Raw genomic sequence first — 25,238 nt, forward strand, 5'->3', positions numbered from 1 at the left:
GATCTGCCCTTGTTAAGCTACCAAGTTAACATACAGAATAAATAATTAATGAGTATTATGTATTTGAAAATTGTAATAACAGAAAAAGTAACTTATTAATTACATTGAGAAAACAAAGAGGATGGCATTGAATTAAGTTCCTTAGAAGACCCTGCGATAACTGATTCCACTGACCTGTTCAGCAAATTGCACAATGACTTCCTTTGTCCGCTGCTCAAACTCCATATTTGTGTTGGCAGCCTGACTTTTAAGTACATCTCTAATATCCTTACGAGAATGAGTTTGCCAATCATATAACCTGAAAAGAGAATGATTTCATGGGGCAAACATTAATCACGTTTCCCAAACATTGCAAGATCTGTTATTTACATGTACAATAAATAGGGGTGGGTTCAGGATGCTAAGATTCGATCAAATCCTATTCATCCATGGATTCCAAATTCTTAATTTGACCCTCTCAAACAATCATAAAAAACCTGCCATGCGAGTTGGCTGAATGTGGCATCTTGGATGCAACAACGCATGGTGACAATGTACCATGGTTTTCTTCACATTTTTTACTACAGACTTCTAAATATGTAAACCCAAGTTCAGAGGATACTCTGAATAGAAGCAAGCTTCCCTAACCCTAATGCCAAATTTATAAACTAGAAAACTTCTTCAACTGTATTAATGTTTGCACGTAACATCAACAGAGGGGTCCAATGCAAGGCTATTCTGCATCACATTAAAAAAAATTCAATATCTGAGTACCTCTTCCCAACTTTACCTTTATGTCTTTTGGAAATGAAGGTTCTAAATATAATTAAAATATAAGACTAGAACCTGAATACACTAAGTTTTTCTTTTAAATACATAAGTGTATTCAAAGGTGTACAGGCAGGTGCTAACTTTGCGATGTGAGGAATGAAATGTTTTGACAAATAGCTCAGATACCATAACTAAAGCCAACATGAGCCGTTTTGAATTAAAGATATGATGGAACACCCAAAAACACTACATATATTTCATATTTCTCGCTTGATAGGTATTTTAGCTGTTATTTGTAATGGAGAGGTGGTTCCCATTTAGTAGTCGTGAACTAATATCCTCTGTGTAACTGTACATCCATGTAACATTCATGTGAGGTGGGAACAAACTGTAGAGGAACATTAACATGCATGCTAGCAGCACACTCCTCTAGGAAGAGGGAAAGTATTTTTGAAAATGGGGAGTGTATGGTGTGATTAGAACCCAATGACATACAATTCTAAAATGTAATAAAATACTTCGGTTTTACTGAAGACTCAACTTTATCCTTCAAGGACCATGTCAATTATATTTGTGAGAAAATAGCACACAATGATGGAATACTCAGAGGAATAGGTATATTTCTAACACAATCATCAAGACTTACATTATATAATTATTTCTCCACATTTTTACTACAGTTCATCCATATTACTGCAAACCTAAGAATTATATATTATGAGGTTACAGAAACTACAATTGAGAATTACAAGAACAAAATTAGAATGTGATCGGTGATTACAAAAGCTCAGCGATTATAAATATTTTAAACTATTTAAGCAGAGCGTAAGAAGACTAACTTTCAACAAACTTATGTTCATTAAATGAAGAACACAATGTATATTTCCAATGTTCTCCAGAACAGTGGAAATATACATTGTGCTCCTCATTCAATGAACATGAACTTCCACAAAGTTGAGTCGGGAACAATTGAAACTTGTGTTCGATAAAATTGTCATGGAAATAGAAATAAATTACACCATCACGCAATTCAGTACTCATTAAAAAGATAAATTTAAATTGCATTAACCATTGGAATAAAAGTTACCATTATGAGTTAAATAAAGGAATTAAAATTACTGACATGTTTGACAATAAAATACAATATTTGGAAATTTTGTAATGAGAATATAGCCATAAACCTATGCCATTTATTTAGAAAATATAAAAAAAACTATACAAGCAATAAAAACATTCACAAACACAATTAAACAATTCCTGATATTACTCACCTATCAATCTTGTTCAAAGCCACAACAAATGGAGTTTTCCTAGCCTTAAGCAAGCCAATTGACTCAAGAGTTTGCGGTTCCAGTCCATGCATAATATCTACAACCAAAACAGCCATATCACAGAGGGATGAGCCACGGGATCTCAAATTACTGAATGACTCGTGGCCCGGTGTGTCAATAATTAATAGACCAGGAATTCGCATATCAAAATCTGAAAACTAATCATAAAAAGGATTAATAATTAGTGATGTCATTTAAAGAACAAATGAGGAGTTCAATATTTGCTGTGTACACAATATAATATTATATAATTATATTTTATATGCAATGCCCTTATCGATTCGCTGATCACAGATTCAACATCATTTTACCTTTAAGAGCAAAATAAATTTTTCAGGAATCAAAACTTTTTAAGTGATCTATCATGCTTTTGACCAGTCAATCCTGATATTTTGCTAAACTTTTTGGCTTCCATTCCCATCATACTAAATAATACAAATGGAAGAGGTCCAAGGAGACTTCAAAGACTTGATGCCTTTACTCGAGATCCGAAGTATGGCTATTGTAATTATGAATCTGTTTTTCTTAACTAAACCTGAAGACTCTGTTCTCAGAGAAATAAAGGCAATATTATTTTTTGTTCAGAGTTGACAAATAATTATACTGACTTGCTACTCATTCCGGTTAATTTTTATGGATAATTTAACTTACAATTACAATTTAATGAATATTAATTTCCAATTTATAGATAATTCAGCACAATACACAAGAGCTGAGATGCTCTCAAATTCTTGATACACCAATATTTGATTCCTCAATGACACTCAAGCTCTTTGACAAATTTTTCGAAACTTTTTTAAATCTTTATTAAAGAAATTGGTGTTATTCTATTTTATATAAATTATACCTGCATATGTTTGTACTAGTATGGGTGAAAAGTGAAGAATGTTATCTTGCACATACATAAGAACCTGCTAGTAAAGTAATAATGACAATGATGCAAGTGGGCGTTTGGGCAAGGTCCCAAAGCTCTCAAGTTCTTTTCCCGTTCTACAATCTCCAACTACATCCTAGAAGACCACTCTCGTTGCTCTTGCTGTCAAACTGAATATGGCAAACCTAATATTTTTAAGTAATTGAAAAACTAATGCATTTAAAATTTTTGAAGATTTTATCATTTACAATTCAATGAAACAATACAGTTGAATGTCACTTTATGATCAAAACACCCAATTTCTAACTCACCTTAAAGGTTGGAAGAACAACAAATTAAAATGCAATTCCTGTACTCCATTACCATTTTTATTTAACACGCATTCTTAAACGGAAACACAAGATTCTGGCATCAACCCTGCTCATTATCATGCCCCAAGAGTAACTTGGGAGCCATCTCACTTAACTAATGTCTTCATTATGACAAAGGTATAGAAACCAAGTCAGGATAATACATTTTTGTGCACATGAGTGTACGTGTATGTATGGCTTAAATTCAAACATCAACAAAAATCTTTCAACATCTCAGGGCTTTGCAATGTGCCCTAAGAGGTAAAAGTTTGCAAAATTTTTTTCCTACCTTTTAGCGATTAATTAATTAATTTTATTTTCACAACTACTGCTAAGATTTTTACAATGAATTCCAAGTTCTATTATTATTTGATGGCACATTTCCAAGCTCGAAGCTTAAATTCCAACTCACCCCTTTAACTATTCTTGTTTGCTCCTTAATAGCTTCCATTGGGACATTAGTAGCTCCTATCTGCTGAGTGATTCCACCAGCCTCACCATCTTGGACATTAGTTCTTCTAAGCTTGTCAAGAATTTTTGTCTTTCCTGTTACAAAGATTCAAGAGCACACTATGAATAGATAGATAGAGGTCTTTATTTGGGCTCAATTGAGACCTAATGGTCCCTTCTTCCATTTAACCCATAAAGGAGATGAGTGGCCAAAAATGTTAAAATTATTCTTTCAAAGCCGCTGATTTTGCCAATCATTACACCTTTTCTTATTCAAGAAAACTAATGGAGAAATTTACTTGGCCAGCATATTAATTACTTCATCTTTTATCACATTCTTTTTCCAAACAAATAAAAATAATAGTTAAAAGTTAAAACCAGTCGATAAGAATATATTGCCTAGTTCTAGTTGGTCATAATTAATCTAAACCCATGCTGAATCTATTGAGAACTTCAATGATCATGTAGTCACAGGCAGTACAAAATAGCAAATGCTTTGAATGATATCTCTAAAAGTTTCTAGAATGCTGACACAAGCAAATCAGACTGCTTGTACCATGTATACAAATGGATGAAAGCATTACAACATAGAAAGGAATAACCACACTACACCTTCAGGTAGGCAATGCATAAAATAATATTTTTCTTGTAGGCATTATCTTCAATATTAATTTAAATTTTTTTCTTTTATTTAGCATATGGGGTTGGAGGGTAATTTAGTTTTCCTTTGCTAGGAAAAGTCAGCTTTCATCATGTACACATCCAAGCACATGAAACGCCGGCCCCGGTGGCGGCGGGGTAACGTCCTCGTCTGCCATTCCAAGGGTCGCGGGTTCGATTCCCGCCTGGGTGAGTTTCCCTCCATCTAGGGCTTGGGTGTTTGTAAATGTGACATTGTTATCGTTGTTAATAGTTCGATGTAAAGGCCTAAATGTGCTGTTTTCGGACTTATACTGAATAAATAAATAAATAAAATAAATAAATATAGAGCATATGAAAAGTTGCAATGAGGTGAAAAACACCAAAGCAAAAATAATCGTGAGCTCATGAGTCACAGAACAAAATCATGACTTTGAATTCCACTGCACATGAACTTTGAATAACATGAGGGCTGTCCAGAAAGTAACCTCTGTTTTTAAGTAGCGTGAGAATTAGTGGAGGGAGCTGAATGGTCGCTGTATTGACGCATACAGTAGGTCGGTATGCCTTGAGCTGCAGGGGTCGGAAGGTCATGCCGCTTGTGGTTTGTTTATGATAGCGAGGCAAAATGAACAATACAATTAGAATTTTCAAAAAATGTGAAGTTCGTCCAGTGATAAGGTTTTGACCCATAAAAAACTTCAAAGCTGCTGACATTCATTGGGACATTCGTGCTCTGTGCAGACCAAATGTGATGAGTGACAAAAGTTGTGCTTTAGTGTTGTTGTTTGTTTAAGAGTGAACACAAATGTCCATGATAATGGCTGAAGTGGCCGTCTGTGGTGATTAATGAACTGCACCTGTAAATTGATGGCAAGATTGTGAAAACGCATTTTACAATATTTGAAATCTTTAGGAAGTTTTCCACAGATTTCTGACTCTGTTGCATGGAAACACAACTGAAAAGTTAGGCTACTAAATGTTTTGTGTCCGTCTCAACGAGGATCTTCAAGATGCCCTCATCGGTTGGCTGAGATCTCAATCAGCAAAATTTTACACTGAAGGAATTTCAAAACTAGTGCAGAGATAGGACAAATGTTTAAATCTGCTTGGCAAATATGTGTAAAATAGAAGAGAAATAGTTTTGAGATGAAAATAATAAATTTTCTGTACCTCTTCCTGTGTATTTTTTATAGCATAATGGAGGTTACTTTATTCACATATGGAGAAGAGGATAAAGGCAAAGAATCAAGAACAATTTCCTCCAGCAATTTTTCCTCAGTCCCATGACTGTTCTTAATGTTCCATACCCAAATATGCGACTTTTCCAGGTTACCCTAGCATTCCAGACAAGTGGCAGCCCTGCAAGTTCACAATTGGCTTTCTCCTACAATAAGAAGCAATGAAATAAATGCATAATATAACAAAAGAAAAGAATATGAGCTTCATACCAGTGTCAACATGCCCCAGGACACAAATAACTGCAGCGCGGAGTTCGTCCACAGTCCGACGTTTCTCATTTTCTTCTCTCCTTTTCTGAAGCAAATAAAAACAAACAAGTTTATCCTCAAATTTTAATATTCTTTATCAGAGAGTAAATTAACACTACCCGAATTGGAAACATTTGTTTTTCATTGAGGCATTTTTCACATGAGCTTCTATTTCACTAACATTCACAGATCATGTGAAAAATTATAACTCATTATCATTACATATATATTATGTATAATGTGCAAGGAAGAGTTTTCATGGACTAATTCATAGAATTTATGAGAGAGGAATCTAACCAGAAGACTTTGACAGATCAGCGTTAGTTCCCATTCCAAAAAAGGAAAAGGCTACACCATGCTACACCGGCTAGAAGATACAAGAATTGTGAGAAAGGAACTGATATGACCATAGATAAGGAAAGAGAGGAGACTGCTTGAAATGTGCCCTCACATTCATGCCTTATTGTCCACCATAGGAACCCAATGAAAGACTAACCCATCGCCGCCCTGAAGACAGATGATTCACCTCCTTTGCAGGGGATGAACCTTTCAGCTAGTCACTGTATTTTAGACAGAGATAACTGGTAATTGTTTCGCTTAGAAGAATATGCAAATATACCATAACATAGAATCATTTAAACACTCCTTGACCGAAGAAAAACAGAGGACAGAGCTTGCTGAAATGGATAAAACAAAGGTTTTTAGAGAGCACGTCCAGTATTCATTAATTTCATTGAGGGCAAAGATTTTCTTAGCCACTATATTATATTTTTTTAATCAAAGTGGATATTACTGAAAATGCTCATGAAAAGTTATGAGATGATCTTTCAATTTCTTGCTATGATTCTCAATCTATTGTCACACACACCCTGAAAATTAATGACAGTTTTGTCAAAAACTCTCAGGGTTCTCCCAACCACATACAGTCTGGAGAGGGAGATATTTCTTCCGTGTTGTCATAAAAACATCTACTTATTCTCAATAAACACATGTTTCTTTACTACAACATTTCTGAGAGTAATATTGCGGATGAGTTTCTTTCCCAAACCAATACCCTGATACTCAAGCCTTGGTGTCAAGATACATCGGTTGTCAAGATACATCAGGTGTCAAGATACATCGGGTGTCAAGATAAACATGGGACAATCACTGCTGTAGACGTAATGAAACAATTTGGTGTCCTCCCTCCAATTGGTTGGGTGAGCATGGATAAAGCGGGAGTTTGCCACATGAGAGGCTCTTCTTTCTGGACATCTGCCATGTTGCCAGTTTGGCTTTATCAGCTGAGCATCGCAGCTAACTCCTATCTTCAAATAGTTCTCAACCCTCCACTAAGACACCATGATCAAATACAATCACTCATCAGCTGACAGATTTGGTACGGAACCATTGCCTTTCCCACCGACTATATGGCTTCCTCTTAAAACCAGTTGGTGCCTTAAGACAAAGATGCCAGACTTACGTTAAGAGTTAGGGAAATGGTAAAGTCATGAATTTTGCAACTGATGACATTAGATGCAAGAGAGGCACAGGAAATGCAAGTAATCAACTGGCAATAATTTTACCTATGCATGTGTACTTTTTGGGAGGTTTAATATTTGTAACAGCCCCGATCCTCCTGAAGCTGAAGCACCTTTTCTGTTCGGCCCATTTCACATGGCTGGCGCCTCTACTCTTCCCCTAGGCTGGCACAAGCAGCTCTGAGAGCTCACCTTGATGCGTGCGACCGCCTTCTCTCTCCTCCGCTCAGCATCTGTCTTGTGCTCCTCCTCACTCTCCCCACTGTCCTCGTCGCCATCGGACGAGTCATCATCAGACTCATCATCCTCAGACTCGGACTCCCCAGACATCACATCCTCCTCCTCTTCCTCGTGTTCATTGGCCTTCTCCTCAGCCTTGGACTTCTCTGATGGAGATAAATATGCCCACAGCAAGGGTGTTAAAAAACTTAGCACAGACGGAAAGCCCTCAGAAAAGGTATTGGGAAATTTGGCCATTCCACTGATGGCCAAATTAACTATTGACACTGGCACTGAATCTGATTAACAGATTGTCTATTGATTTTTTTAAGCAACTATTTTTTCATTTTTTTTTCAACTACTCACTTATCAGAAAGTGCAGGGTTTTTTATGGGACACATCACATCCCCTCCCATTTATACATTAAGTTTTGCAATTATTGTAATAATTTCCTACTTCTGTTTCCAACTTCTTTCTCCAGGAATGAAGAGAGAGGGAGAACTGGTATGAATTGTGAGTAAGTAATAAAGATTTGCTTGAGGTGATTTCTTTGTTTCATTCATGCCTAACAGTTTACCAATACAACTTTACAGCATTTTCATAGCTCTTTGTAGGATTATATTAAACAGAATTTTATTCTTTCAAGACAGAGGGCATAATTCACCATTCACATTACTGCCCTCTACCATCTTTTTTAAGTGTAAATGCACAAAACGAATTCAAAAATGTTTTCAATATAAAGACTGATGTACCCAAGTAACTATTTCAGAATGTGAAATTTTTTTAATATGACAAATAGTGATGCAAATAGCAGGAAAACTGAAAATGAAATTGTGCACATACAGGATTATACAAACATTAGAATAATAGGAAATTTTATGGAACCTGATAAGATTGTCGCAAATAGCGGGAAAATTTTAATTCTGATATGCAAATACATGGTTCAACTGAATTATGTAAATTACAACCTTAAATAACTGGACTTCAATTCAAACATCTGTTTGAATGATGAAGATTATGAGATAACTTGAATCATTAATGATAAAGATTACTATTACAAAATGCCAGCCTATATTCTCGGGCATCACAAATCTGTTACTAGTAGAGAGGACCTCCTAGGAAGCCACAATGGTATCTTTTATCCAAATCATATTCCCAATTCATTTCAAGGTTACCAACATTACTGTCCCAAACAAAAATTAATGTTTCAGACACAAAAGGTAGTTTTCAATTCAAATTTGACGGTTGAGTGAATATGTGATAAAGAAAACTTAGCAAAATGTTTTGATCAATGAAAAACTGAAGTTTCAAATTTACATTGTGAATGAAAACTTAGTTTACATCACATTCATATGGTCTTGAAGGTAACTTCAATTTCATTTTTGCAAGAAGTGTCTCTGTCACCAAATTAACTATTGCCAAAAGTCAACGGAAAAAATGCTTTTTTGGATAGACATTTATCATATAATGAATTTAACACCAGGGTGAATTTAACATTACACCCAGCCAATACTTGTGAATGTGAATAGGTCAACCCCAGGATTAACATCACAAAAATTTCACCTTCGTCCTCCTGTTCATCTTCAGTCGACTCTGCATCCCAAGAATCCTTCACTCCATCATCCTCGTTCTCCTCTTCTGCCTTCTTTGCCTCCACTTTGTCAACTATCTTCACCTCTACTAGCTTTTCTTCTGCAGTCTTCGAATCTACAGAAATCATCATCATCACTTATTTACCAGCAGACAATGTGGTGTATGTTTTGACAATAAATGTGTACAATATTAGAATTAACACTAGAAAAAAATAAATATGAGTCGCATAAGATTTGGTTATTAGTCTGCTCCTACTTTGACCTGAATTATTCCATTTTTTATAACTACAGATGCTTATGGTGGCCTGAATACCCTTGGAATTGGGGTAAGCTATCATTGGTCTGATCCAAAAGAGGTTACAGAGGGTCACGGCCAGTGTGGGCACATTGACCTTTCGGTTAACAGAAGAATGTGCTGCTGACCTGATTAACTCAGCCAGCTATCTAAAATTGTGAAATTTATATCTGACATGTACTGTATGCGTGTATGAATATGCAACTGAGCTCCGGACAAATAAATGCATTAATATTATTATTATTATTAGTATGTCCTAAAAAATGACTGCCTTGTTGTCCACATTTAGTAATGAAATTATTGAGAAGCATGAACAAGCATTAGGTTATATCCGTAAGGGATGAATTTAAATATGACCATATTCATTTTATATGTACTGCATATTAACCCTCATTGCAAAAATTTTTACACAATAAGTCTTCAAAAGTTGAGCACTTGAATAAGATTTAGTTTTTTTAAATCAATGATTTCATACTTAACACCCAAGCACCAGTATTCAGTCTTGAAACATGGTAACCAAATTAGCTTGATTTTATAAAAATGTCCAAACATTTCAGAATAAATATGTCAAATTTTTATAATAATTATATATGAGGGTGAGGTGAAAATTTCTTGGCCTAACACAGAGATGGCGTTCCAATCAGCGAAAATTTATGAGTCTTCACTGGGTGCATGTGTCATTAGTTCGTAAGACAAGTTTCAACTTGTTCTCTCAAGTAGTTTGTTTACATGTATTGTTACAAGAGATGTCTTTCATGCTTTTCTTCTGAATGGAAAAACGTGAATTTTGAGGGATCATAAAATTTTTAATTATGGATGGATTAACCACTAAGGAAATTCATTCGAAGTTGACAAAAGTATATGGGGACTCTGATCTTTCAATGTCAACCGTTAAACCATGGGCAGCTGAATTGAAACGTGGTCGCACATCCCTCGAAGATGACCTTCATGAAGGGCAGCCAATAACTGCAACCACACCATAAACCATCAAAGAGGTGCACGATATCGTGTAGGACAATAGGTGAGTGAGATAGCTAAGGCCATGGGGATATCGGAAGAAAGGGTGCGAAACATCTTTCACAAAGAATTAAGGATGCAAAAGTTCTGTGCAAGGTGGGTACAGCATTTGCTGATCAAAACCAAATGCACAAACAATTTTCACAGCAATCTTTGGACCTATTCAAGAGGGAACTGACCCATTTTGTTCTGCAATTTGTCACCATGGATGACAGATGAGTCTACCACTACACGCCAGAAAAGAAACAGCAGTTGGTGGAAGCTGGTGGTTCAGCGCCAAAGAAAGCAAAGTCGTTTGCATCTGCCGGTAAGGTCTTAGCCAGTGTTTTGGAATGTGAAAGGCATCCAGTTGATTGATTGAAAAAGGCAGAACAACTACAGGCAAATATTACTCCAACCTTCTTGACCAGCTGGATGCCAAAATTTGCGAGAAGAGGCCTGGCTTGAAGAAGAAAACAATCATCTTTCACCAGGATAACCTGCTGTCACCTGCTCACAAAGATGCGCTGGCGATGGGAAAACTACGTGATTTGGGGTATGATTTACTCGGCCATCCCCCCTATTCTCCTGATTTAGCACCCTCAGAATTCCATCTATTCCCAAGCTTGAGGAAATTTGTTTCTGGGAAGCACTTTGCGCCTAATGAAGAAGTTGAGAGGGCCGTAGATGGATGTTTTCAGAACCTTCCAGACTCTCACTTCCTGATTTTGCCAGCCCCTCGGGGAAGGGAAACATCCTCATGTGCCAACCCAGAGATCACGGGTCGATTCCTGCTTCGTTGGTTTTTCCTCCACCTAGGGCTTGGGTATACGTAAATGTCAAATGGTTATATCAATGTATAGATTGAAATGCCGTTTTTGGACTAATACAAAAATAAATAAATAAACAATGGACCAAGTGTGTAGAAAAATAACATCATTTTTTAAACTGAAAATAGCAATCTTTTATTGCCAGGCCGAGAACTTTTCACCTTACCCTCGTAAACAACTTTGGGCTAGTTCCAGCACCAATGTTTTCTGATACAATTCAGGTTTTGGTTCTTGATGCAAGAACACCTAGAATCAGAATATTTATTATTTATCAACCCATCACCAGTAGAAATAATAATAAGATATGTATAGGTAGGTCATAATGGTAAATTAGGGTCACAAGTAAATGAAGCATACCCATCTCTCTGGTATTGTACAATTTGGAACCATTTAATGTTTTTCACAAGCTGTATGGAATTATTGACTGGCAAAGATGTGCTATTTGCTCTGATCTAATGACACCAAAGCGACCCAAAGCAAAAAAAAAAATATAAAACCCATCTTAATGTAAAAATATGTCAACTTTTATAGCATCTGTATCAAATTTTCTATTCTAATTGTGATAACATCAGCACACCGTATCATCCAGTTAACAAAATAGCATTTTCATTCTAGCATATTCTCATGCACTCTTATTACGTTAAGTAACACTTTCTTAGATACTTCAGGAGTGGATAGCCCTAAATTACATACCTTGGGATGCCGGCTGTGCTCCAGCATCTGCAGCTTGTTGCTGCTGCTGCTTTGGGCCCCTGGGACGGATTCTCGTTCCTGGACGAGGGGCCCTCTTCTCAGGGGTAGCACCTGCTTTGGGGAGATCCACCCCTTGTGCCCGCAGAGCTTCCAACATGGCTTGTGCACGTGCCTTGTCTGCCTTCTGCCTGGCTGTCAGGAGCTTCCCCTCCGCTTTCAGCCTCTCCTTGCGCTCCTTCTCCTTCTTTTTCTTCTTCTCCTTCCTCTCTTGCTCCAGCCGCAACTGTTCGACAGACATACCCAATCACTGACCCAATCCTGAATGCATTCACGACCATCTCGCAACATTGCTAACTAATAAGTACCACTCCCTGACATACCCAAGTATCCATCTTTTCACCTCGACACACACTATTTATACATGAAAACAGAACTGTGAAGAGTTTCATGGGATGATGGTGAAATGCAGGAAAATTTCACTTTTAAACATTGTTGAAAATTTAAATTAATCTGGAGAGACTAATTTTTTCACCCTTCATTTTTTTATTTACAATGAAGGCATAATATGGCAAGTCAAGGAATATGTGCATTTTTTTGCAAGGATCTAAAATTTTTATTAGTTCAAAAGGTTTAATGTGATTCCAGCACATAATACCCTTTTAAGATATTTTCTCACATGATAAATAATGGCTTTAGCCTGCATCATGTGTTATTGCATTATTTTTCCGTTCCTGAAGAAAGAAGAAGTTGACCTCTTACAGACGATATACATACAGATGATGTGAAGTGACAGGATGGAAGATGTTTTTGGTCAGCATCCTCTAACAACTATGTCTCTAAAAGAACCCCAAATATACTCCTTTGATCCAAAATCACAAGAAAAATGCCATCTTTACTAAATATGTAATCAGATTTTACTTCATAAAAATATAAATGTGATTATGAGACTAAGAATAAAACTTTCCATATGAATTTTTGTTCTGAAAGAAATAATTAACAGGGATTTGACAAGGTTTTAGGAAAATACCAGTGAAAATGAAGTAAATGGGATGCTGCTGTTATTGTTCCTCTTGATGAGAATGTTGAGAAGAGAAGCCAACATCTTTTTTCCCTATATGTGTGAAAATATCATGTTGCAAACACAACAGGGAATTCTAACCTATCTCATTTCATGCCCCTCTGATGAACCCATCTCACTTTAACTTGACCACAAACAAAGAATCCTTCCATCCCCAATTTTGAACCCTACTCTTGTTGTAATTCTAATTATGTACTTTCACACATCACCAAAAAATCATAAAGGCATAACAGAGTTTTTTGTTGATTGCTAATCACTGATTTTCCAAAAATGTTTTCAAAAAGTACTTTTGAGTGACACATATTAGCTATGAGTGCATAACTCTTGTGGTGATAAAATAATATTTTTTGGACTATATACATTTTTTCAATCCATTTACCGATGGACTGTTTCAAATATCCCATAGTTCATCTTCCTATACTTTGGTAATAGAATTTATCATGCGTAACTCATTAATTATAATCAGTTCACATTCAATGAATTGTTCTATGACTTAAGTTGGCAGTCATTTAAAAGAATTCTACTGCAATGTTTTTCCATAAATATTCCGTGTACTTAGTTTTTAAATGTGAAAAAGTACCAGTGCCATTATATTGCCATATGCAATTCATTATATATATTCCCATGTTCAGCCAGGGAACTGACCAACGTAATCAATAAATTACCTAACAAATTTAGTCCTGGATTAGATGACATCCCAGGGATAGTCATAAAAAGGTCGTTTAATGCTATTAAGGATCAGCTGCTGTTCTTAATTAATGAATCCTTAAAAACTGGAATTTTCCCGAGCCCTCTTAAATCAGCAAAAATTGTGCCAATATACAAAGGGAAAGGTTGCAAAATGGCAATGAATTCTTATAGACCAATATCCCTGTTAAACCAGCTGGGGAAAATATTTGAAATAGTTTTTTATCAACGTCTTGTATCATATCTTGAGACATATAAGCTATTATCCACATCTCAACATGGATTTAGGAAAACAAGGTCCACTACAACAGCCACATATCACATGGTGAATCAAATACTTTCAGGATTGGATAATAGAACTGAAACTCTAGGATTATTTTTCGATTTCAGTAAAGCTTTTGACTTCGTCAATCATCAGTTACTCCTATATAAACTGAAATGCTATGGTATAAGAGGCACGCCCTACAAATGGATTGAATCTTATCTAAGTGAACGGCATCAGTATGTTGAGCTCTCAAGTAATGGCTCCAAATTTGTTTCCCCTGGTAGAGAAGTAACACTGGGTGTTCCCCAGGGTTCTGTACTTGGTCCTATTTTATTTTTAATCTATATCAATGATCTCCCAGACAATCTTAAGCTCATTAAGGGGATAGACCCAATACTGTATGCTGATGATACAAATATCATTGTATCAGCCTCCTCAGTAAACAGCTTGACAGAAAGAGCAGCCGAAGTAGCTCAGTTTTTCAATGCATGGTGTCTTCATAACTTTCTAAAGCCCAATTTAAATAAGTCCAGCCTGATTTATTTTTCGAATAAAAAGAAAGTTTCATCTGCAATCTCAGTAGATGTAGAAGGTGTGAGCATTCCCCAAAATTCCAGTACCCAATTCCTGGGAGTAATCCTACAGAAAAACATGTCTTGGGAGGAACATATTTTCAAATTACGCAGCAAGTTAAGCTCCCTATGCTTCCTTATTAGAAATATTAGGTATTCTGTAAATTTAGAGGTCCTTCTATCCATTTACTATGGTGAATTTTACTCTCGTGTTACTTTCAGTATCCTCTTCTGGGGTTCCTCTCCCCATGCGGGCATAATCTTCAAAATCCAAAAGAGGATTATACGCATTATGAGCAATGCTCCTTGCGATGCACCATGTAAACCTCTCTTCAAAAGACTTTGTTTATTACCAGTACCTTGCATATATATATTTAATGTCATCTTACATGCAAAGGGTAATATTTCCCATTATAAGTCCAACCACAATTACCATAGTCACTACACAAGGACCTGCAATGACCTGCACCAACCATTTGTCAGGACACACAATACTGCCCATGGGCCCAAAGCAATGGGCTTAAGGTTATTCAATAAACTTCCCCATGAAATCAAATATGAAACAAAAGTACCTGTTTTCAAGAAAAAGCTGTTTAACCTTTTAAAAAATAATATGTTCTATTCTGTAAATGAATACCTTGAATTGTCGCAATGCATCAATTCCGGCTTAAACAATTGATATGTAATTATACTAGTGTATTGGTATGTATATATATATATATATATATATATATATATATATATATATATATATATATTTATATATTGTATCTCTTCTATTGTGAAATTGTGAAAATTATATTTGACGTGTCCTATATTTGTGTATGTATGAATATGCAACAAATCTCCGGACAAATAAATGTATTATTATTATTATTATTATATGTAACATTTTGAATATGTGAGTACCTGGCATACCTTATTTCTCCAATGGGTTCAATGGAAACAAACACAATCTAAACTGGTAACCTTGGTCAAATAAAAATTTATTTCTAAATTAAACTGTATTGAGTATTGCTGTTCTTAATAAATGACTAAAAATAGTATGATGCATAAATATTGAACCAATGTGCATTGGAACACATTGCCTTCAAAAATTCAAGCGCAAAAGGATTGCTCAATACGAACGGGAACAGTTGGCATGTCAAGAAAGGAAAGCTTTCACGTAAATTTCTGTGAAAGCAGATATAAAAAAATATCATCTAATATATAGTCTTTTGGACAATTTACTCCAGGGTTGGTGATGATTTTTACTTATTAATCTCTTCACACCATGACAATTTGACTATTATTCCTTTAAACAAATCAGAAACAAATCATTTTAATTATGCTTCTACACAAAAATCACTGCACATCAGGAGGTAAATACTCCATCATTAATGCAATATTGAAATAATGACTGCAATTGAAAGTGTGGCAGCCTTCTGTAGCAGTACTTTGATGGCAAGTTTATATGAGAACTAGGTTTTTACAGATATTTTATAGGGGGCCTGTGAGGTGACTGCAATATCGCCAAATGTTTCACAATTAAAAAATGAGTCTTATTGATGGTTAGTGGTCTCCTCCCACTCACCTGCTCCAGTTTTGCATTATGTGCCTCCTCCAGTCTCCTCTGCTTCTCTTCCTCCTCGCGGACCATCCTCTCTTCCTCTTCCTTCATCTTCTTCAACGCTTCCTGCATAGCTGCTATAGTTTTCTTCCCGGGCCCCTTCTTTTTGTCATCCTCCTTGACATCTTTGGCACCCTTCTTCTTTTTCTTTTTCTTATCGTCCCCTTTAAAAGGAAATAAAAGCTGCCTCACTCAAAACACTGCATATTTTAATGCAGCAATCATACTAATCAAAACCAATGGATGTTGTTAGCAGCTTATTTTTTTAAACATATTCCTTTCCCCCACCTGCCTCTGGTTTTACAGGAAGATGTGATATTTAAAAAAATCACACAGCTTGAATGACGCTGAGGAAGCCCCAAATCATCCAAATTGGAACCCAGGCCCTTCTTCGTACCAGTAACTCATACTCGACCTACTAGGTACCATGTCACTCCACCTTACATTTTGAATTGTGATTATCAATAACATATTGCCTTCAAAGTCTCTCACCATAATTTATCAAGTTGTCATTATTATATCCTGCAACATAAAAATGTGTTTGCCATTGAAACAGCATTGCAATATCCTCTTTTTCCCTCTCATTTTATGTTCCCTTTAATCCTGTTCCTTAGATGCCTTTTGCTCCAACACCCCTTCCTTTACACCACATCCTCACCCTATTATCTCTTACATTCAAATATTAGTGAAAGTGCTAAAAACATCTACTTGTTCCTGATGGCACCCATCACCGATGGATTCTCCAGCAAACCATCAAGTCCCATGAGTTAACATTCACTTTTAATAACCCAACTTCCCTTCATCTCACTCCTTGTCTCTCCTCACTTCACATTTAATAATTATTCACAACCTTCCAGGATAATATTATCAAGCCCTCTATAATAATCTTAAGGGCAATAACTAAAGGTTATTGTGGGCCAAATTCAGTATTTTTTATTGCAACCGGGAAAGCTAAGTAACTTTTAAAGGGTTACTTTATTAAAGGAAATTTCCAATTAACACTTTCAGTCAATAATATACTCCCTCCAAACACCTTACGATTAGTAATAGTTTCATCAAAACAAAGGGAAGGATTACATTTAAGCCTAAAGAGAGTTTCTATTTTTATTTGCAGATTCACCAGACTCTCTGATCTTAATGAGTATACAAACTCACCGCAATCCTAATTAAAACCAGTAAGGCCAAGTTTGGTTAACACAACAGTGACTAAATGGCCATACTACGGTAATCTAGATGCTTTTGAAGCTTACCTTCACCATCTTCTTCACCTGCATCTTCCTTTTCACCTTCCTCTGCAGCCACCCCTGCCTTCTCTGTGTCCTCTGTCTTTGCCTCCTTGGGAGGTGCTTTCTCCTTTTCCACTGGTGCCACATTTTCAGTAGGAGCCTTCCCCTTGGATGGTGGTTGTGGTGGTGGCGCTACAGAGGGTGCTGCACTCTCCTCTGCCTTATCCTTATCATCTTCATGACCTTCATCAGTGGGTTTCTTGGCTCCTTCCTGCAATACAAAACAGTGATTAAACAAGCCCATTTCATTTTTCATTCACAAACAAAGAATATCATAGCACTTTATTTTGAGCTTCATTAACTCCACTGCCACTTTGTATATTTTTGTGTCTGTTGTCGGATTCTTCTAAGAAGTGAAAATTTATCAGGAAGATTTGACCAAGATCTATCAATAAAGGTTAAGATCCCATGTCTTTGGTGAATTGGTTGATTACAGCTCAAGAAATGCTTATAACTAAAGTTCACCTCTAGCTATCGTATTACTGGCGCACAGCTACACTTACAGAACACAGCGTTACAACCAAGGAAGCATATTATGAAAAGAATCCTGTGCGGCATGTGGAACTGTATGGATTAAAGGCCTTTTCCAAGAGAAAATAAGATGAGAGAAGAACACAGATCTTCAAAATATGATCCTGGAGGCAACTGCTGAAGATTAAATAGATTCAAGTTCCAAACAGGAAGTATAGGAGGGTAGAAGAAAGGCAGTGTGGAGTATTACACTTAGGAGATGAATATATGGCCTCATCTTTCCATGCTAACACCCACTCAAATTCCTAACTGACCCTGGAAGGAACGACAAAGCATATATACTACTCAGGATTTATTTCAAATTGGAGATTTAAATAGTTTGGTTGTATGCCATATTATTCTGATGCCACGGTCACGAATAAATTTCATTCCAGTGAAATACATAATTAGACACCTTTACTAGTAATTTATACACATAGTTACCCAAAAAACTATAATTCAGTTAATTGTAAGTCAAATGTAAGATGATTTTCCCACCTACATACTCAAATGTATTATGCACAGTACAGCTTTACTTAAGGGATCACAGAAGATAATGTCCAACAACAAATTTAACTCTGGAGAACCATTTCCAAATCATTTGTTCTACAGATATGATTTCATGAAGTGAGTCTCAAGATAAGATGCATTTTACTTTTTGTTCAAAAAGTGCACTTAAGGACATTGAAAACTCACAGAAAATTATTTTATCATACACTTATTATAAGAAGGCTGTTCAATCTAGAGTGATCATAATTTTATCATAAATATTATTTACAATATTATAACTTTTATTTACAACACAAAAATTTATTTTCATGTAATATTGTTAGCTTAGTATAGCACTGTGTATTTGCCACTAGTTTAATTCATTTGACTCCATTAAACAAATTCTCAATAACTCTCCACTGAACAAACCTAATACATTAGAATTTAGGATATATTTATAAATAATTTCAAGTTTTGTTCATAATCAATTTCAAATATTTCCCTTTCTAGCCTTTTAAGACTAACACTCACCTGCTTCTTCAAGGCCAACTTCTTCTGCTTTTCCCTCTCCTTCTTCTCCTTTTTCTTCTGTGCTGCTGTCTTGACAGTCCCTCCTTCCCCCTCCGCAGCCTCTCCTGCCTCCTCCTTTGCTTGTGCCACGGCATCCACATCCTCTTTCCCCTTCTTCTTCCCCTCCTTCCCCTTCGGCACATCCTTCTCCCCAGCCTCTCCCTCTTTCTTGGCCCCATCTGCTGCACCCTCCTCCTTTTGCACCCCTGTATACTCAAATGCCAACTCGGCCAGCATCTTCTCAATGTCCTCCTCATCCTCCGCGTCCTTCTTTCGCTTCTTCTTGCCCTTCTTCCCTGCTTTGCCCCCTCCGGCCCCACCATCTTCATCCCCCCCTGCCTTCCCTGCACCCCCACCACCCTTACCTTTCTTCCCTGCACCCTTCTTCGCCTGCTCCACCTCCTCCTCATCCTCTGATGGCTCTTGGAATTCCATGGTATTCGTGTCTTCTTCCTCATCCGAATCCACAGCAAGAAGTGCAAATCCCATCTTTGGTTTCACACTTGCTCGGGGAACTACTTCTTCATCACTGTCATCCGAGGTGGCTCCTGACTTCTTCTTTTTCACATTGGTCTTCTTTTTTGAAACATTCACTTCTTCATCGCTGTCATCCGAGGCGGCTCCTGATTTCTTCTTTTTCACATTGGTCTTCTTTTTTGAAACATTCACTTCTTCATCACTGTCATCCGAGGGGGCTTCAGACTTCTTCTTTTTCACATTGGCCTTCTTTTTTGAAACATTCACTTCTTCATCGCTGTCATCCGAGGGGGCTTCAGACTTCTTCTTTTTCACATTGGCCTTCTTTTTTGAAACATTCACTTCTTCATCACTGTCATCCACCTTGGGCTTTTCTTCTTTCTAATGTTTGGATAGAGGAAAAGGGTGTTAGTCATCATTCTGCTCAAATATTTTTTCCAGTCTGAAGGATTATGATGAATGAATTCTCAACTTTAATTTCATGAATACCATTCAGAGCATTGAGCAACTTTTCATAATTCACTCATTTATACTCCAGAAACTCATTTATAGTTTGCACTCATTTTCTGAATTAAAGCATTGTGACTAACTTGCAACATTTTACATTTAATCCTTTATTTAATTTAAATAATGAGCTCCTGCAAGAATTTCAGTTTTGTTTTTTTATTACATGTACACCAAATCGAATTGTTTGCCTCTCAATACGTACAACTGTTGAGTCATGCTTCAAAAGTAGTTTCAGCTAAGTGCTAATCCCAAGATTTGCACCCTCAAGAATGTTTCACTGCATCAATTACTAATTTGCTCATTTAAAAAATATCTACTATCATGCCCGTATATTAAGGATAACATCAGGTCCTGACCTGATGATGATGTAATACAACGAAACCCGGTTGTAAAATAAAAAAAAATTTATCAAGTGGAAAAGTACTTCAATCAGTTATTCATTATGTTCGACTTCCACCACATCACGCCTGAAGCTACTCAATTTGTTCGATTTCATTATATTCTAAAAACATAAATGTAAGATGTTATTCCCCTTTAGATAATAATAAACTGATGTAAACATATTAAATTAGAAATAAAACTGTTCTTTGAAAATGGACGAGAATACAACAATTATTATTATTATTACTTTTTATTTGCCTAGAGATCACAATACAAAAATACCAGGTGGGTGGTGTATGTACATGATATAAGGCACGTCATAAAGGAGCAAAGACAAAGGCTCAATTAAGATACATTAAAGAAATGATGCTCATTGTTACATAAATGTTGGGCACAAACCCATGAACATTGGCTGTAACATGCACGTGCAATATCAAATTCAGACAAATCATTCATCTCCAACATGAATCAGACCATGACCATTGCTAGAAACTAAAAGTATGAACTTACTGGTCAGGAATTTTGTTGAGATATTCGACAACCAAGTAGACCATATTGCGCTGCAGATATCTTTTTAATTTATGCCTGAATGCATGTTCCCTTAGTATCCTTGATACAAAGGGAAATGATACTTTTGGGTAGTTTGTTATATAATCAGATGCCCATTTCATTGGGTCCTAATTTCAATGCTTATATTCCCATAATGGATATCATTCCTTCCTCTGGTGTAATGATGATGATAGCCAGAGTTAAGAGAATAGTTGCCAATGTTATTTTTTATATAAAGAATTAAAAACATAATGTAGATGCACAGGAGTGATAGCAAAGTTAATTCATAGAAAATAGGCCTTGATGGAGCATTGTGAGGTTTCCTGGTTATAGTTCTAATAGCCTTCTTTTGCACTTTAAAGATGGTTTGAGAAATAGCAGCTGATCCCCATAATATTATATTGTAGATTATATTTGAATAAATTTCCTGATTGTTGTAACCAGCCAAACATTACTAATGGATCTCAAATGCATGGCCAAGATTTAGGCCAGCAAGTCAAGACAGAAAGTGAATATGTTTTAGATGGGTAAAACCTTAGCTTAGACATGATAGAAAGAGCATTAAGGGAATGGAAATCAAACAAGGCAGTGGGGATAGGTATGATTCCTTTGGAATGACTTAAGGGCTTAGAAAAATGTGGGAGGAAGAGTTTTTATAAACTAATTCGTAAGATTTCATTACAGAAGTGTTAGTTCCAATTCCAAAAAATAGAAAGGCAACTGTATGTGAGAACTACAGAAATGTAAGCTGAGTTGGAACTACTGAATGGGCACTTAGAATCATCAACAGGAGGATAAAGAGCAAGGTAAATGATTATTTAGGGGATGATCAGTCTGGATTCAGAAAGGGTAGAGGCATGACAGATGTCAAAGCAGAATGGGATCACTTCTACAGAGGAATATAGAATGTAGTCATGATGAACTTTTCCATGCTGTTCATTCCAGAAAGCACTTGATGGACTGAATTGAGAAGAGTTAATGAATGTATTGCAGAAAAGAGAGAAATAATTTGGATGGATATGAAACTTATCCACGACCCATACATGTCTCAGACTGCTCAAGTGCAAGTGGTGGATTAAGAGTCGAGATGGGCAGTGTTAGGATGAGAAGAAAGACAGGGATGTCCATTGTCACCCTTGCTTTCGATAATAAATGAAAATGAAACAGTAAAAATGATGAGATAGGAATGAAAGTAGGTGACACATTCATAATTGTAAAACAATTGTAACACTTCAGATTCCCAAATAACAATCCAAAAACCAGATATAAAATAACTAAGTAAAACAAGCCTCTCAGAACATTAGGCTGATTATTGGAGTACTTTTTATTAACATCCACCATTAACATGGTACTAACTCTGCAGTATGCTCATCATATTTTTTCATATTTCAAATAACAAGTAAATATCTTCTTGCAGAGTTCCAATATTTAGGAAACTGACAATATGACAGTTCATCACTGGGAGAATAATGATATCCAGAGAAGGAAAATCCAGTGAAGAGTAAACTGCTAGCCATCGCAAGGAATGGCTGGAATACCTGGTTAGTCATGTGGCACACCCCAGCACCTTTGATGATATTAGAGTCATTTTGGCAGAAAATCATTCCTTGACAAATAGGTATATGAAGCTATTGAAATAGCAAAGAATGAATCAAATATCAACAGGGCAAATGGATATACGATTATGAGTATAAGAAGAATGGCATTCGTGCCTACAAGAAAAAGAAAATGTGGTTCTGAAAAGGACTAGGGATATGAGAAATAATCACAGCCTACCTCAAATATTCACAGCGAATCAATCAGGCACTTATATGTGGTGAACGTATTCATACAAACACTACCTCAACAAAAGATATTTCCTTAAATAGGAATGCAAACTCAAGGCAACACGATGGAGGGCCAAAGACATTGTAGTACCCACAATATTATGGTTATGTCAAATACCATTATCCTCTCCATGATTTCTTCATTCATTATAATTCTACCAACCACCCATTTAATCTTTCCCATTCCGTACCTAACGCTGCAAATAGCTTCAAATGTTGGTTGGCCTATCAAATAACTAGTATTACAATAATTACACCTACCCACCCAATACGGCCACACCCCTCCACCACTCAAACAGCATTTGGCATAGAATGATTCACCCTTTAAATTGTAACTGCGAAAATCGGACTAATATGAGTCATAATTTTCTTAATTTTTCAAAACATTCTCTATATTTTCACCATTTATAAGCTGCAATCGTTGCTCTCCTCTACTTCAAAAGTTTATGTCTCAAGAGGGCATAAGGATATCCGAGAAAGGCTTAGTAGCAAATAAAAGTAACAATATAGCAGAGATCAGACCATAAAATTATTACATCACTCAAATAATTTACAAAATAATTCTGGAAAAACAATAATCAGTTGTTATCGTTAGGGTGCGTCGACAGCTAAGGTCATTTTGATTGAAAAACAAGCCCATGCTTTGATGGGTTCACACAACTATGAATCAAAGTCTCAACTAATGCTCGATACACACACATCCCAAGCAGGATACATCCATACCTTGTTTGATTTTTTATCTTTTTTCCCCTTCTTTTCGCCGGATACTATGGAAACGCTTTCTAAATCCTTGGTCAAATCATCTAAATCATCATCAGCTTTCTTTTTCTTTTCTTTCTTTCCTTTCTTTTTTGATGGAGCATCATCTTCTTCAATGAGCTGGGAATCATCTTCCTCATCAGGTCTAAACGAAAAAGAGTAAACATTAACCGATTGGATGAACGAGATATCATCTCTTCCCGGTTCTCACTTACTTAGACTTTCCCTTTTTATCCTTTCCTTTGGTAGAAACACTTTCAACTGCAGTAGATGGCTCGATCTCGCACTCATCGTCACTATAAAAATACAAGAAAAAACGGTACGTTCCATCTATTCAAAACATTGAAAAAAAGGTACACAGTAAAAATGAGTAATGATTTTCTAGAAGTGTTGATACAGTGGCCTGAAATATGTTACCCCTAAGGTATAAAACCCCGACAAGCTGCGACGGCGTAATTCATTAAATATGACATATTTAATTACTAAATCTGATTTGAGCACCCTGTTACCTCCCACATAAAGGGAAAAATTCTTAAATTAATTGTTAGAGGAGGTTATGTCATGCCCCATGGATAGGTTTAATTTTATGACAGCCGAATATAAAATGTTGCTCATAAAAATATCAACTTGCTAAGAACCAAGTATTTGGAGAAAATAGGCAGCGGAAAATCATTATCATGGCCATAATTACAGTAAAATATTGAAACAAGTTAGAGACCACACTTAAGCCCCGAACTTACACTTCCTCTTCTTTTCCACCTTTCTTTCCTTTCTTCGCCTTTCCCATTATCTTTTATTGTGGACAGGGTTGCGGCTCTTGGTGCAACAATAGAATTTATTTAATTCGATGTAAATGCAGGAGGCTAACTAATTCTAACAAAATTCAGCTGAGCAGATCTCGACGTAACAAACGAGCCCCCTAACAATCTGTCGAGTACTAGCAGTACCACATGCTTAAAAAAAATCACTCACGAAATTCGATAGCGTTCATTTAATTTCGGGGTGAAAGAACCCCAAAATTTCCTGTAGTACGGAAATATTCGAAACAGGTTCAAAAAATGTTTCATGTGATGTTTATATGTAGGGCCTCCTTAAAAAGTCTCGGATGTACATATCTTTTTGAAAATCCGAAAATACACTCGAGACGGCAAGCAATCGCTTAGTGAAACGTCTAAGCGACTAACGATTTCTAATTATAAATATCTCCGTCATTGTGCAACTGTGGTAAAATAATATTATTGTTCTTATTGCATGACCGTTGGAAATTGCCACATTCATAGTTCTCTATCTTCGCCAATGTATTTCTGCGGGCACCTCACGTTTTCCTTCGATCAGGAAATGAAGTTGCTTCTACTAATCAAACCTTTCTATAATATCAAATATAGTGCGAAAAATCTAATACAACTGCCACCATTATATACTCATTGAATAAATAATGACATTTTGTCAACCCATACAATATGACGTTTGAAGTACGCTAGATTCCGTACTTTTTCACGCTCCAAATAATAGGACTAGGTATTTGCAGACTCTGTTCACGAATTACCTGATATGCCAGGACGTGGCAAAAAAACCAGAAAAAAACAAAGTTCAATTATTCTATGAATAATCGCAGGCCATACATACAAGTCTTTCCAACGTTAT

At 36.2% G+C, this 25,238-nt stretch overlaps 2 protein-coding genes across 2 annotated transcripts in view; both read right to left on the bottom strand.

Moving 5' to 3' along the window:
* The window catches only part of eIF5B (eukaryotic translation initiation factor 5B), a 213,901-nt gene extending 194,505 nt beyond the window's left edge, over positions 1 to 19,396 (bottom strand). Inside the window, exons 1-10 of the mRNA XM_071596911.1 lie at positions 19,057 to 19,396; positions 17,491 to 17,737; positions 16,205 to 16,404; positions 12,030 to 12,312; positions 9,187 to 9,330; positions 7,597 to 7,790; positions 5,846 to 5,930; positions 3,718 to 3,851; positions 2,022 to 2,239; positions 175 to 298 (exon numbers count right to left, since the gene is read on the bottom strand). Of these exons, the coding sequence (XP_071453012.1) occupies positions 175 to 298; positions 2,022 to 2,239; positions 3,718 to 3,851; positions 5,846 to 5,930; positions 7,597 to 7,790; positions 9,187 to 9,330; positions 12,030 to 12,312; positions 16,205 to 16,404; positions 17,491 to 17,737; positions 19,057 to 19,332 (1,905 nt within the window). The 5' untranslated portion in view covers positions 19,333 to 19,396. The remainder of the gene's footprint in view (positions 1 to 174; positions 299 to 2,021; positions 2,240 to 3,717; positions 3,852 to 5,845; positions 5,931 to 7,596; positions 7,791 to 9,186; positions 9,331 to 12,029; positions 12,313 to 16,204; positions 16,405 to 17,490; positions 17,738 to 19,056) is intronic.
* On the bottom strand, positions 19,337 to 24,755 carry LOC139698150 (transcriptional regulator ATRX homolog). The gene is made up of 5 exons (XM_071597074.1): positions 24,335 to 24,755; positions 23,810 to 23,890; positions 23,559 to 23,739; positions 19,416 to 19,953; positions 19,337 to 19,344 (listed from the first exon to the last, which is right to left on the bottom strand). The coding sequence occupies exons 1-5, from the start codon at positions 24,379 to 24,381 to the stop codon at positions 19,337 to 19,339; spliced, it is 855 nt and encodes a 284-aa protein (XP_071453175.1). The 5' UTR covers positions 24,382 to 24,755.
* Positions 24,756 to 25,238: the final 483 nt, after the last annotated feature.

This window comes from Hetaerina americana, unplaced genomic scaffold, assembly GCF_022747635.1.
Source record: "Hetaerina americana unplaced genomic scaffold, ioHetAmer1.1.p SCAF_8, whole genome shotgun sequence".
In the NCBI taxonomy this organism is placed as follows: domain Eukaryota; kingdom Metazoa; phylum Arthropoda; class Insecta; order Odonata; family Calopterygidae; genus Hetaerina; species Hetaerina americana.

Coding starts and splice junctions, on each gene's coding strand:
- LOC139698150 (XM_071597074.1), bottom strand. CDS start 24,381: ATGGGAAAGGCGAAGAAAGGAAAGAAAGGTGGAAAAGAAGAGGAAGT. Junction 23,891..24,334: donor GGTGGAAAAGAAGAGGAAGT/GTAAGTTCGGGG, acceptor GTATTTTTATAG/TGACGATGAGTGCGAGATCG. Junction 19,954..23,558: donor AAGATAAAAAATCAAACAAG/GTATGGATGTAT, acceptor TCCAAACATTAG/AAAGAAGAAAAGCCCAAGGT.